At 41.6% G+C, this 13,066-nt stretch overlaps 1 protein-coding gene across 3 annotated transcripts; it reads left to right on the top strand.

Moving 5' to 3' along the window:
• The first annotated feature begins 716 nt into the window (after positions 1–716).
• On the top strand, positions 717–11,631 carry acsl5 (acyl-CoA synthetase long chain family member 5). 3 transcript variants are annotated; one of them, XM_040135224.1, is made up of 22 exons: positions 717–849; positions 2,957–3,049; positions 3,787–3,952; positions 4,094–4,205; positions 5,132–5,196; positions 5,294–5,395; positions 5,492–5,591; positions 6,009–6,187; positions 6,319–6,351; positions 6,446–6,497; positions 6,717–6,790; positions 6,940–7,017; positions 7,121–7,255; positions 7,368–7,502; positions 7,587–7,682; positions 8,166–8,238; positions 8,534–8,622; positions 9,356–9,472; positions 10,194–10,337; positions 10,448–10,549; positions 10,905–10,976; positions 11,476–11,631. In XM_040135224.1, the coding sequence occupies exons 3-22, from the start codon at positions 3,797–3,799 to the stop codon at positions 11,611–11,613; spliced, it is 2,052 nt and encodes a 683-aa protein (XP_039991158.1). In that variant the 5' UTR covers positions 717–849; positions 2,957–3,049; positions 3,787–3,796; the 3' UTR covers positions 11,614–11,631. The 3 variants fall into 3 exon arrangements, with proteins under 3 accessions (XP_039991158.1, XP_039991157.1, XP_039991159.1); XM_040135223.1 differs by having other exon boundaries at positions 3,784–3,952; XM_040135225.1 differs by lacking the exon at positions 717–849 and adding an exon at positions 1,262–1,280 and having other exon boundaries at positions 3,784–3,952.
• Positions 11,632–13,066: the final 1,435 nt, after the last annotated feature.

Here is a 13,066-nt window from a genome sequence, read left to right as displayed (position 1 = left end):
ATGTCTTATTTTGTCCGAGCTCCAGTCCCAAACCCAAAGATATTCAGTTTAATATGATATAAAACTGAAAAAAAGAAGGAAATATTCACATTAAAGAGGCTTTTTTTTAATGCCATTTTTGCCTAAAATTTACGATTAATCATTAAAATATTGACTCTAGTCATTGCAGCTCTAATATGTGTGCTTTGATGGCTCGCATTTGTTACTCAGCAAACTCTCGGCAAAAACTGAGTGAGCTGTCTAAAATAAAAAAAAAACGTGTAATTTCTGTTTGAGGGTAAACCTTTGATTTTATTTAGTAACACTCACCGGATATAATTAAGACAGATTTGTCAAGATAAGCCTCTGATTAGATTGTATCAGGTATAGATCATTAAATTTCAAAGGTACCACATCCAGTCTGCCCTTAGTTATCACTCGTAAATCCAGTGTCAAAGTTCATCTTGATCATTTATCTTTAACAGGGACACTCATGTAAGGCAAACACAGAGGAGGGGAGTGGAAACTGACTGTAGACTGTTTGATTTAAAGAATGTGTGCTAATTTGATTAAGAAGATTTTTTTTTTTTTTTTTTTAAATTCAATACAGCGAAAAACGCAAAGTGAAAACTGTGTTGTAGATCTCCTGGGGGGTGTTATCTACAGGTACAGGGGCTGCAGACACCAGATGAGGCCGGCAGGCTCAGCCTTGCTCGGTGCAGAGAAGTTTCTCACACCTGTGTGCAGTTTAAGGAGCTAATGACGACAGGTGGGCAGATTGTACATTAGTGGTGTTGCTGGCTTCAGCTGCTTTTTCTCAGGGGATCCCTGCTCAGCCTGGCCCCACACTGCCTCTGCTAATCCCACCAGGTAACCTTTCAAAGCTTCTCCTAATGAACCTTTACCTTCAGCTCACCGTCCAGCAGAATCAAATCATTTACACAAGCAAACATGTTGGAAGTTCAGCATTGTGTTTGTACGCTGGTAAATTAATATATAAAGCTTAGGGAGGAGAAGTTTTTTTTTTTTGTTTTTTTTGTTTGTTTTTTTTTTTTTTTTGGTCAAAATGTAATCTATCAAACTGTCTTGCACTCAAAGTTGTCTTTAGATAATTTAGATTTGGAAAAAAAATCGCATCTATCAACTTTAAAACAATGTTTTTGTTTGTTTTTTTTCTTTCCCCTTAAGGCCTGAAGGGATCAGTCAAGTTTTACCCACCTTTTTTTTTCAAAAAATGAAACTAAGCAAAAAGATCAAATTTTAGTTAGTTAATTCAAGCGCTAGATATCAACCAGAACTGGGTGAGTACTCCTTTCAGTGCTATAGTACAAGTGCTTAGAGGTGTTAATGTTATAAGTGCTGGCAAGAAACACAAACTACAGTTTGTTTATTATTTATTTTTTTCTTACAAATGAAAAGCTGAATTCACAAGCAAGAAAATGCACCATTAGTCAAATCAGTACACTGGGCAGTTTTGTTGTTACAGCAAATGTTTTGCATCGTCTCACTTTAATTGGCGTCGTTAGGTGGCGTCATTTCAAATGATTTTTCTTAGTTTAGTGTTGAGCATCAAATAACAGACACAGAGAGGCTGTCCAGACCCTAAACAAAAGTAAATACAAGTCAATGGGAAAGTGGTCTGGACTTTCAGACCCCCTGTATATTTAGAGGTGTTTTTGTTTTTTGTGTGTGTGTTTGGTTTTGTTTTGTTTTTTTAAATCGGGCTAAAATATTATTGGTAATGGTATTACCAAGGATGGTAAGGTAACGTTTTCCATTCAGATTCAAAGTCTAAATTCATCCATTGCATAAAGCAAAGAGTGTTAAGGGCAAGAAGGGCAGAAATTAAGACTGGCATAAAACTGTAAAACTACAGACCAGTCTCAAACGGACCCCAGGGGCCTTTTCCAGAAAAAAAACAAAACATTTTTATTTAGTCTTAGATTAGTCTGATACAAGTTAAAACAGTTTCATGAAAAGTAAAGACTGACTTATTTTATGCATGACGGTTATGAGGCTCAGTTTAGGTTGAAACTGAGAGGTGGTGATTCAACGGACTGGTGTCTTTTATTATTTGGTCCACCCCATTTACATCAATGAGTGAACGCCAAATAAGAAATGTACGTCCTCCGATGATCATAGTTAAATCAACAAAATGAACATTATAACCCACATGAAGGGAGGATTTATCGCACCACTGTTGTATTAGGTTTTAGTTGGGTTTACCTGTTGTTTAAAAAAAAAAAAACAAACCAAAAACTGGCAACCGAGCTATACAGCAGAGAGGACTTCGTCAGCAGGTCAGAATTTACACAGGGCAAAAGATTTCTGCCGGAGCGATCGGAGCTGAGCATTCTGCCGCAGTTGCTCGGTCAGCCATGTCTTTTTAGTTTTGAGAGAGGTCTTAACTTATCCAGAATTCACTGCAAATATGTCCTACCTAAGACAGCTTTGTGCGACAGATGAATTTAGACCTCAATCTTAAGTTTGACTATAACTAAGCATACAGTTTCACAAAGGCAGGCTTTGTCTGGGGCCTAGATCTGACGTTAAATTGGCAAAAACTCTAAGTAATCTAATACAACTTTTTGGAAAAAATACAGATGTACTCTGACACTCCACAAGTTTACCTGATGGTTATTTAACTAGTTCATTCTTCAAATATCTTAAAGAGAATTTTCAACTTTGAACATGATAAACAGCAGATAAGAATATTGACCTTTCAACGGCTGCAGCATCTCGGCCTTACTGTCGGAAATCAAAGTCATTTATTGGTTGGTGGAACTGACAGTTTAGACCTCTTGAGCAGCTTATTAAGTTGCACAATACACACTTTAATATTATGACACAGTTCGTCTTTGCTCATGTTCTTTTATCAGTGGGAAGTGATAGTGGCCAAGGTTCAAAGGTTCCTTTTTTAACTCTGACTGTTTTTTAATTTTTTTAATGAGTTTTCATTCTGTGTATTGCCCTTCAGAGCAGCAGAAGATCATTTGCCGTGCACACACCCCGCCACACACCTGCCCGTCAGCCGGGAGCTGAGAGGAACACCTGAGCGGTCCAACAGCAGGTAGGAGAGCCATTGTAACGTAGGGCGTCTGCCGTCGTGTGAGCCGGGTCCATTCTTACAAACTAACAATGGATTTGTCAGATGAGTGTTGTATGGCAGCCAAAATATTGACATTGTAATAAATTGGTTTGGTGGGTAGTGTTCTCATTTATCCACCAGTTCAACATTGTTTAATTACCATGTTTAAATTTTAAATGCTATTAATGGCCATGGAAAATGCCATAAAACCTGCTTCTTCCCAATAAGACTCTGTTTATAATGAAATAATTGACCATGACCTTGGTGTGGTTCACAATTTTGACATATGACCCAAAATGCCTCCAAAGGTCAAGACAACTTTTACTGCTTATTAAGAAGAATGTGGGAAAATATTATATTTGTTATACCTTCAGACATGTCTTAATCTCATGCAGATTCAGTTTAACAGTTGTACCACTCATTGCCAGTGTATGTAAATATTCAAATATCGCTTTAAGGCTACTTTCACTGCATGTATGGACTGTGGTGATATTCTAAGCTTACATGGGTGGGACTCTATCTCGTAGTGATTAGGAATAACTGTTGCACAAGTCACGTCGACTTTGACCTCAAGTTATTGTGGAGACATCAGGAGCAGTGTCAAGGAACTAAAAAGAATTGCATAATAGAACTACATCGTAAATATGGCGTGGTTTCAGACTGAAATCACTTATATCTGTGAATCCTAATTCGTCAACGTTTCACTCCATACCCAGCAGACTTGGCATCATGGATTTCCTTTTCCAGTTGTTGTTCTCCCCGCTCCCAACGCCAGCCATCATCTCCCTGTTTGCCGTGGCAGCTGCCACCCTGGTTTACCTAAACACACGGCCCAGTCCCCTCCGCACCCCCGCCGACCTCAACCGCCAAACTCTCGGGATCAAGGTAACCAGTGCCGAGCTGCCACAGGTTTTAGCGCTGACAGGAATTGTGGATGAGCGTTTTTATGGAGGCTCAGTGTACTCTTTGAACAGCATAGCATATTGAACGGTTTCTCAGTGAAGTGCTTCTGCTTGACGTCCTCAGGATGGAGCCAGAAAGACTGCTTTGCTTGAGGGCAACAACAACCTGATGTCATACTGCTATGACGACGCCAAGACCATCTATGAGGTTTTCAAGAGGGGGTTGAGAGTTTCAGGTGATGAAAACCTTCTGTGCTTACTCTTACTGACGGATGGGCCTTTGTGCTACCAGCCTCCTATTAGTTTTTCTCTGGTACGCTAGCAGTTCATGAAACTTCTCCTTTATCCCTTCTAAGCCATTCCATTTAAATCAGTGAGTATTCGCAAACTTCTGTCCTTAACATTAAGGTTTCAACCTAAATGTCATTAGGATACTGAAGTCACTGCGCCCCTCCAAGTGATAGTCTGGCAAATGGACCTCAAGTAAAAACTAGATTACATTTCAGACCAAATCTTTATAATCAACTGACCACACTGAATCACCATTGTCACTAGCTTTTAGCAGTGGATAAAACAGCACATCACTACTACTTTATCAGCTTAGGAAGAGACTGTGAAAGCCACAGAAACGTGCATAATGTGATTACTGTTGCAAATAGCTTGCTGCAGAGCTATTATGTGCAGTGCTTGCATAGGCCAAACTGAACGTAGCACCTTGAACCAGCAGCAGACCGGACATACTACTGAACTGAAGACACTGAGAATGGGTGGTGCGTTCAGGACGTACTGTTCCTACCGTGGAGCATTTGAACGTTGCCGCAATTCAGATTCCAATCGGCACAGTGATTTGCAAACTTACAGCACGGTTCCTGTACATATACCACAAACGAGATATAAGATGGTAAATGGTAAGCTTTAGAGTTGGATTTACGGTATGTTAAGTGAACCAGCTCTTGGCTGTAGCTTCATATTCGATGGACAGATATGGTATAGATCTTCTGTTCGAACTCTCGGCAAGATAGCAAGATCTCAAACTATTCTTTCGAATTAAGGTCCTCGTCGTTAGTTAAAAGGTCCAAGTGTCCGGTCGTGGAGCTTTGCAGTTAAACTATTCTAGGACAGTACACGTAGTTTGACGCTGGCCCCATGTCTCGTTTTGCAGGTAATGGTCCGTGTTTGGGCTACAGAAAACCTGGAAGGCCATACCAGTGGCTAAAGTACAAACAGGTAAAATCATCATCCATCAACACTGGGAAAATATGGTGAAAATGACCTGCTGCGAATTTCAGCTGAGCTTTTTCCCCCACTTCCCCTCGATGTGAAGGTGTCTGATAGAGCGGAGCACCTGGGGTCAGGGCTTCTTCATAGGGGTTTGAGGCCAAACCAGGACACTTTTATTGGCATCTTTGCTGTGAATAGACCTGAGGTAAGTGTAGTCTTGGTGTTTTTTTTATATTGTGAAGAGGTAATTTTCAGTTTGACCTACATGCCGTAACTTTGCTGTTTCATGGGTCATTCGCAGTGGATTATTGGTGAACTGGCCTGTTACACCTACTCCATGGTAGCGGTTCCCCTGTACGACACCCTGGGTCCTGAGGCTCTTGTGTTCATTATCGACCGAGGTAATTGGAGCTTCTCCCTGCACTCTTAATGCCGCTAATTACAGAGCCGGGTCTGAGTCCGGTAACTTGCTTGTCCCCACAGGGATTTGTATCGAGTGTGCTCTAATCTCTTCTCACTTATTTATCGTACCCCCTCCTTCAATCTCTGCTTCATTTTGCTTTTGATTTATCTGATCACTTCTGGACAATTTATCACAAAACAAAGAGCATGACTATTACATTAAGTCGGCTGTAATAATACTGCTTGTCTTGCTTTTATAAATCCTGTTTTGTTTTTTGTTTTACTCCTGAATCATGCCTGAAACTGCAACACTACAGTGTTGACATACTTGCCTCATAACGGCACCGGTGTCAACTTTTGCCACTATTTGTACTGTAAATTTTAGTGGTAATATGGCTCAAGTGTTCTTCTTTCAGCGGAGATCTCAACAGTGCTTTGTGACAATCAGAACAAAGCAGAAACACTGCTGCAGAACCGGGAGAGAGGCCAGAGTCCCGTTCTCAAAACTATCATCATCATGGACCCTTTCAACTCAGCGTTGGTCGAGAGGGGAGCCAAGTGTGGGGTGGACATCGTGTCCATACAGGATGTGGAGGTAATGCATGCAGAACACAAATAAGTGGTTCCTGGTGACTCACTGCTCACTGGCTTCATTTTGAGAATGAACCTACTGTTCGATGCAGCACAAACATTATTGGAAACATGTTGTTTTTCTTTGTTCCCCAGGCTCTGGGGAAAAGTAATCTTCAAACTCCAATTGTAAGTTTCTGATATTTTATGTAATTGATTTCAATTTTTATGAGCTTTAACAAGCTGCGTGCTGTTCTGATGTGCTGATTTCACGCCCCAACAGCCTCCAAAGCCAGAGGACCTCTGTATTGTTTGCTTCACCAGTGGCACAACAGGTGATCATTTTGCATTTCCTTGGATTTATTTCATCTGCAGTGTATGATGCAGGGTATGAAAAAGAACTGCTAGCATGGTTGTATTCTTGTTAAATGCTGTATTTATATTACTTATATAAAAATACTTGTGTGTTTCCAAGGTAGTACCTGAAATGACACTTGTAAGTCTTTTTTTTTTTTTTTTAAAGCGCAAAATATATTTTAGCGTTTCTTTCTCAGGAGACCCCAAGGGAGCAATGTTGACCCATGAGAATGTGGTCTCTGATGCCGCAGGCGTCATCAAAAGCTTTGAGGTATTTATGATAGAAGTGGTACAATTATGGATATGAATCCTCATGCCATTTTAATCGTCTGAAGTGGGCACTTTTTCTATAAATATTTTTAGCATATATTCCGTTTTTGTAAATAAACCTCCCGCTAACAGTCTCTGTGTGTCCCACAGACGTCAGTTGTTCCAAATACCCAGGATGTCAGCATTTCATTCCTGCCTTTGGCACACATGTTTGAGAGAGTTGTACAGGTGAGAGCTTGATGAAGTCATAAAAGCGTGTTTACAATCCTTGTATCTATAAATGAAACACACATTGAGGGCCGCTCTAGTAACTTTTTGTCTTATCTTGCAGACGGTGGTGTATGGTGCTGGGGCTAGGGTGGGATTCTTCCAGGGTGACATCAGACTGTTGCCGGATGACATGAAAACCCTGCAGCCCACCATTTTCCCAGTAGTTCCTCGACTTCTCAACCGTGTCTATGACAAAGTTGGTACACACAACAACAGCCCCCTCATTCCGCTTTTAAGCATCAACCCAAAACTTCCAGTTTCTTCATCTCAAATGCAGGATTTTCCCTACTTTATTTTTTGGTAACTAGATCCAGAGTGGAGCCAAGTCGCCTTTCAAGAAATGGCTTCTGAACTATGCTGTTGAGAGGAAATATGCTGAAGTCAAGGAGGGCATCATCAGGAACAACAGCATATGGGACAAGCTCATCTTCCACAAAGTCCAGGTACTACTTCCATTCGAACAATTGCAGATTATTTGACAGAAATGCGAATTCACCGCAATTCAATGTGCTTAACCTCGACTGTAGGAGTCTCTAGGGGGACGTGTGCGGGTCATGGTGACCGGAGCAGCTCCCATATCACCCTCTGTTCTCAGCTTCCTCAGGGCTGCTCTGGGCTGTCAGGTAATAAACACTTAATCCTCCCTCTGTAATGTGTCTTCACACTTTTTTTTTTTTTGTTTTTGTTTTTTTTGAATCCAGTTAATCTGTTGACATGGAAATGTGTTGTTAGAGGCTCATGTTTACTTGACCTTGAATCACACTTCAGGGAATTTTTTTTTTTTTTTTTTTTTTTTTTTTTTTTTCGTTTTCTTATATCAGTTTAGGACTTCTTCACCCTCAGTATTTTCTGAGATGACATTTTGCTTCTTGATTTTTAAATAATTTTGGAAGGTTTTGAAGGAAGACGGCGTTGACCCAGTTTGTGAGACGTCTGAACCTTGTTAAACTCGGGTGTTTAACAAACTGACACTGATACAGTAATGTTTGTTTTTTGGGGAGTAGAGTTTGCACAACGGTGTCCAGCTGGCACTGATCCCTCCATGTTGTCATGATAACCTGGTCGCACTGCTCTTACTCCGCTCTGATTTTGACTGGTGCTCCTAGATCTTTGAGGCATATGGCCAGACGGAGTGCACAGCCGGCTGCACCTTCACCATGCCAGGAGATGCCACTTCGGGTACGTAGTTCAGAGGCAACCTGAGTTCAACCTCAACTTTTTTTTTATATTCCTTTTTTTTTTTTTTTTTTTTTTTTTAACGGTGTTGACAAGTTTTGAACTGAAATTAATTTCAGTTTTTGCAAATAATTATGCAGATAATTCATTAGTTTGGTATTAAATAAACACACCTTGCTTCATGTATTCTTAAAAATGCTCTGTGAATTTATACAGTATTTTAATGAAACATGGCTCAGATAATAGTGACCAAAAGCAATCCTTCACACATTAATTTTTTATTTATATTTAAACACAGGGCATGTTGGGGTGCCACTGCCTTGTAATGTTGTGAAGCTGGTGGATGTCGAGGAAATGAACTATTTTGCTTCAAATGGAGAAGGGGAGGTAAGTTTGTGCAATTTCAGCAGGTTGAGTTTGGGACACTGAAGTAGTTACAACTAGATAAGTCACACAACAGGATCGAACCCAGTGGACAATTCACATCTCCAATAAACCACACATCTCATGTGTAGTTTATTTCTAAATTAAGTTAAACATCCTCATTATTTCATGCAACCTTTTTAATGTTGTTTGGACATGTTGAGTTTTTGTTTTTGAGGTAACCAGTGTAGGAATTGTGAGAGATTTATGGTTTATTGCAGTAGTTTTCAAACTCTGATACTGTTCATTCTTTTTCTTTTAGGAAATGATTATAAAATGCTTTTAATATTTGTGCCTAAAGTTTCCATACTTTGGAGGCTTTAAACAGCAAACTGGCACCATAAAAGTATGCCGAATTAGCTATTAGCAATTCCTGTTTGCAGTGTACCAATGGATTTATAGACAACTATTACTGGATAATTTAGATGGTGCAGAAAACTTAAATGTGGCGATTTCTCAGGCAAGTTTTGGAGGTATAACGAACTTTTTTTTTGAATGAAATTGAACCATAGAAACAGTTTATCTTAACAGACCATCGCTGTTTAGATTCCTAGTTGCGTTTAATGAAGGGTTAGATCCATAGATTACACATTCTTACTCTTCAAAGCTTTAGGAATACGCAATGCTCAGAGGGTTTAAGTAAAACGGATTTAATGGTCTTAATACTTTGTTTAAACTCTCTTCTGGTCTATTCCAGGTCTGCATCAAGGGTAGAAATGTGTTCAGGGGTTACTTGAAAGATCCAGAGAAGACCGCAGAGGCCTTGGACAAAGACGGTTGGCTCCACACTGGGGACATTGGAAAATGGCTTCCAGTAAGAAAAGCCAGTGCATTTTTATTTAAAAAAAAAAAATCCCCCACCACTAAATATAAATGAGTTAAGCGATTTGGTTCAACATTACCGACTGAATATGCACAACCACAAGCTCTTCTGCACCAAATGCATGTTTGTGGTTGGAGCCCTTAAGTCATGGTGTGTGTGTGTGTGTGTGTGTGTGTGTGTATATATTCAAGTTCAGTGCTTGAAGAAAGGGATATCAAGTGGAATCAGTTTTTTTTTTTTTTTTTTAATAATTGAAAAGTTTTGGAAGACTGAATTTTATCTTTCTTTGAGATCAACCACATCTTGCCCTGTTTTTTACATTTTGGCTTTTTGCATTAATTAAACAAGATCTGTAAATTTGAGCTTTAGAGGTGTTGACACAGACACGATAGTGGTAGAAATCTTTTCAAACAGCTTCTGGCAGGAAAGGAAACAAGTGCAGTTCCCAAAATGGCAAACTATATGGCTAGGCTCTGAACTTGACCCTGATTTAATTGGTCTAAACAAAAGCACAGTGAAAGTTAAGATTAATTCAGTGAGACATGTTAACACAATATCAAACATCTAATGAGATAACAGATGTTTTGGTCGTTATGGTCAAAGGTGCTGGATTTCGCCACTGGACACACACAAAGTGGAAATCATTCATGTTTATACTGCAAAGATACAAAGGCTTAAGTTATTTCCTGCAATCTGCCTGTTTTATTGACAGAGCGGCGTTCTGAAGATTATCGACCGGAAGAAAAACATCTTCAAGCTGGCTCAGGGGGAGTACATAGCACCAGAGAAGATTGAGAATGTGTATGTACGCAGTGGACCTGTGGCCCAAGTATTCGTGCATGGAGACAGTCTACAGGTATTAAACCCACCGTCTTTGTGGTCTGTGCATGTTTAAAAAAAAAAAAAAAAAAAGCTCATACTCTCTCTGGCCCTCTGATGATAAAACTCCTTTTTTCCTGTCTGTAGTCTTGCCTGGTTGGCATTGTGGTCCCTGATCCTGAGGTGCTGCCCGGTTTTGCCAAAAGCCTGGGGTGCCAAGGCTCCATTGAAGACCTCTGCAAAAACCCCGTAATGTCTCTGTCTTGTCCCCTCTTGCACATGTTCGTAGAGGGGGCCTTTTTCCTTCTCTCCCTTTCTAACTCTTGAGACGGAGAGTCTGGGGTCACTTGAGTGTATGTTCAGGCTTATTTTTCTACCCAAGCTGCAGCAGAAACAATATCTGCAGGGAACGCAGTCATTAACACTGAAAGAAGCCAGTTGGACGAGTCTAGCGCGCTTGCTGTAAAACCCATTAGGCTCGATATCTGCAGATCTAATTGATTTATTTTAAAAAAAAAAAAGTAGAGCAGTGTTTGTTGTTTTTCAGCTAAAGGATTATTTATTGCAACAGCGTTCTAACAGTGACGACCTTCATGTTTTACAGGACATTAAGAGAGCCATTATTTCGGACATGACCAAACTGGGCAAAGAAGCGGGTCTCAAGTCCTTTGAGCAGGTAACGGCTCCTCATCAATTCTCCAGCTGAAACAACTGAGTATAATCTTTTTTTAAAAGAACTGATTCTCAGGTTTGACAAATTTTTAAAGAGGGAAAAGAAGGGGGGAAAAACTGAAACTTAAGGAGGTTGTAAATCTTTGAGCACGGATTTTCTGGTGTCACACATTTTCACTGAAGCTGGCTTAAGTTCCCCCTCTGGTGGTTAAGATGAGCAGCGTTTTGTTGAAAAGAAATGTCTCCAAACAAGCATCCAGACGGTGCAGATCGCAGACCTTCCCCCCCCAAACCCCAGGTCCCCCGTCCCTTCTTTCATGCCCACTTCACCTTTTCAGATTAGTCCGGTAACACCTTTTTGAGACAAAGTCACCCTCGAAGTATTTTGACGCACAAGCTTTATTTTACTCAGTTTGCATCTTTTTAACAGAATGTCGTATCTAGACATTTCATGATTGTCTGCACTTTCTTTTTCTTTTCTTTTCTCTTCCCACCCGCTGCAGGTGAAAGATGTGTACCTCCATCCCGAGCAGTTCACCATTGAAAACGGCCTGTTAACTCCCACGCTCAAGGCCAAGAGGGCTGAGCTCCGAGCCCTCTTCCAGCCACGGATCGACGAACTATACGCTGACATGCAATAAAAGGAATGACCCAACTTACCTACTCTGGTCGTACTTTCCCCCCCCACAGCTTTTTTCCCGTGATTTTTAAAGGTGAAGGTAGCCAAGAGGCTAAAAGGGGAGGGAGGGGGGGCTGGGCAGACTCCCTGGCTACAACCCGAGGGAACCAGATTTATTTTTATTTTATTTTCTAAGCAGCTCCACCTGAGGACTGGGAGCTACACTCTCTCAAGTCGACGAGGAGCCGGTCGCGTCGCTGTTCTCGTTAATCCGACTCTGCGAAGTAAAAGTTACCGAGCAGATGTGGTGCAGGGCGGCGGGAGACGGCAGCCGTTTAGTCGTAACCGCACCTCGGATGGCGGTGAGAAGTCAAACTGTCACCCGGGGGATGCCGTGGTAATCCTCGTTACATCATCGGGGTTGTTTTGTCAGACTCTCGGAGCCACAGAAGAAGAAATGGAGGACTTTTACGGTCAGTTGCCGGTTTGAGGTACACCTCAGCTAAAACGGCAGCCCTAGCGTCACGGATGTTCACTCTGCGTTGAGGCGGTTTCCGAGGGGCTGTTGATCCAGCTGCGCGGACGTTTCGGGGGCTGCACTTCGTGGCGCCGTTGACTCGTCTCGTCTCGTATCGTACAGGCCGAGTGGTGGCGGGCGAGCCCGATCCCTCCACACGCAGAACCGGTGGCGTGGCCGGCGTCGCAGAAAGCCGAGGAGCCGTCGCTCTCCCGCGGTCCGGAGCGCGCGTCCGCCTCGAACATCGGCCGCAGGTGTTGCACCTGGACGCGGCGCTCTGAGTCGACACTGCCCTCGTGCGTTACCAAACGAACACGGCAGCGTCATTTCAGCACCCGGAGGCTTGAATTTCGGGGGGTTGGGAAATATGACTACGAGGGTTGTTAGTGATGGTTTCCCCCGTGAAACGCCACCTCAGATCACAAAGGGCATGTTTACCCGGGTTACTGATTTATTCAAACCGTCGATCCAGACTATAAACATTCATTTTAAGAGTTGAACTGGTGGCAAATTCTCACCCTGCAATCTATCCCGGGGACTCTGCCCTCCTCCCTCGGCATGCTGGGATAGACTTCTATTTGCCCTTTCCCTTGGAATGACCCAGGAACACGAAAATCAAATCCACTAAAATTGTGTAGCTGCTGCTTTACTTGGTGCTACACAGATGTATGGACACGTAGTTTCTCCTGGCTTTATTTGGCTTGTCCAGCAGTGGTTTTGAAACATAACCCTCGGATATTTCCTGCTCAGCAGAAACTGAAATTAAATAAAAACTAAAATAAAATAAAAAACCCATCATATGTCTGAATCTCTGCTGAACAAAGGACTTTAACACTTGCGTCTGCTTATGGCGTTTAGAAATATAATTACATACAAATAGTCAACATGAGGTGAGAGACTGATCTTTTGTCAACAGGCAAGTGCACAATTCAGGATACATGGTGAATAAAGTTTCCAA

This window comes from Xiphias gladius, chromosome 9 (assembly GCF_016859285.1).
Source record: "Xiphias gladius isolate SHS-SW01 ecotype Sanya breed wild chromosome 9, ASM1685928v1, whole genome shotgun sequence".
In the NCBI taxonomy this organism is placed as follows: domain Eukaryota; kingdom Metazoa; phylum Chordata; class Actinopteri; order Istiophoriformes; family Xiphiidae; genus Xiphias; species Xiphias gladius.
This window is presented reverse-complemented; position numbering and strand designations above follow the sequence as displayed.

What these genes read in the sequence shown, in the direction of transcription:
- acsl5 (XM_040135224.1), top strand. Translation starts at nt 3,797, where the DNA reads ATGGATTTCCTTTTCCAGTTGTTGTTCTCCCCGCTCCCAACGCCAGCC. An exon ending in TGTTTGAGAGAGTTGTACAG is followed by an intron (nt 7,018 to 7,120) that starts GTGAGAGCTTGA and finishes CTTATCTTGCAG; the next exon opens with ACGGTGGTGTATGGTGCTGG. An exon ending in ACATTGGAAAATGGCTTCCA is followed by an intron (nt 9,473 to 10,193) that starts GTAAGAAAAGCC and finishes TTTTATTGACAG; the next exon opens with AGCGGCGTTCTGAAGATTAT.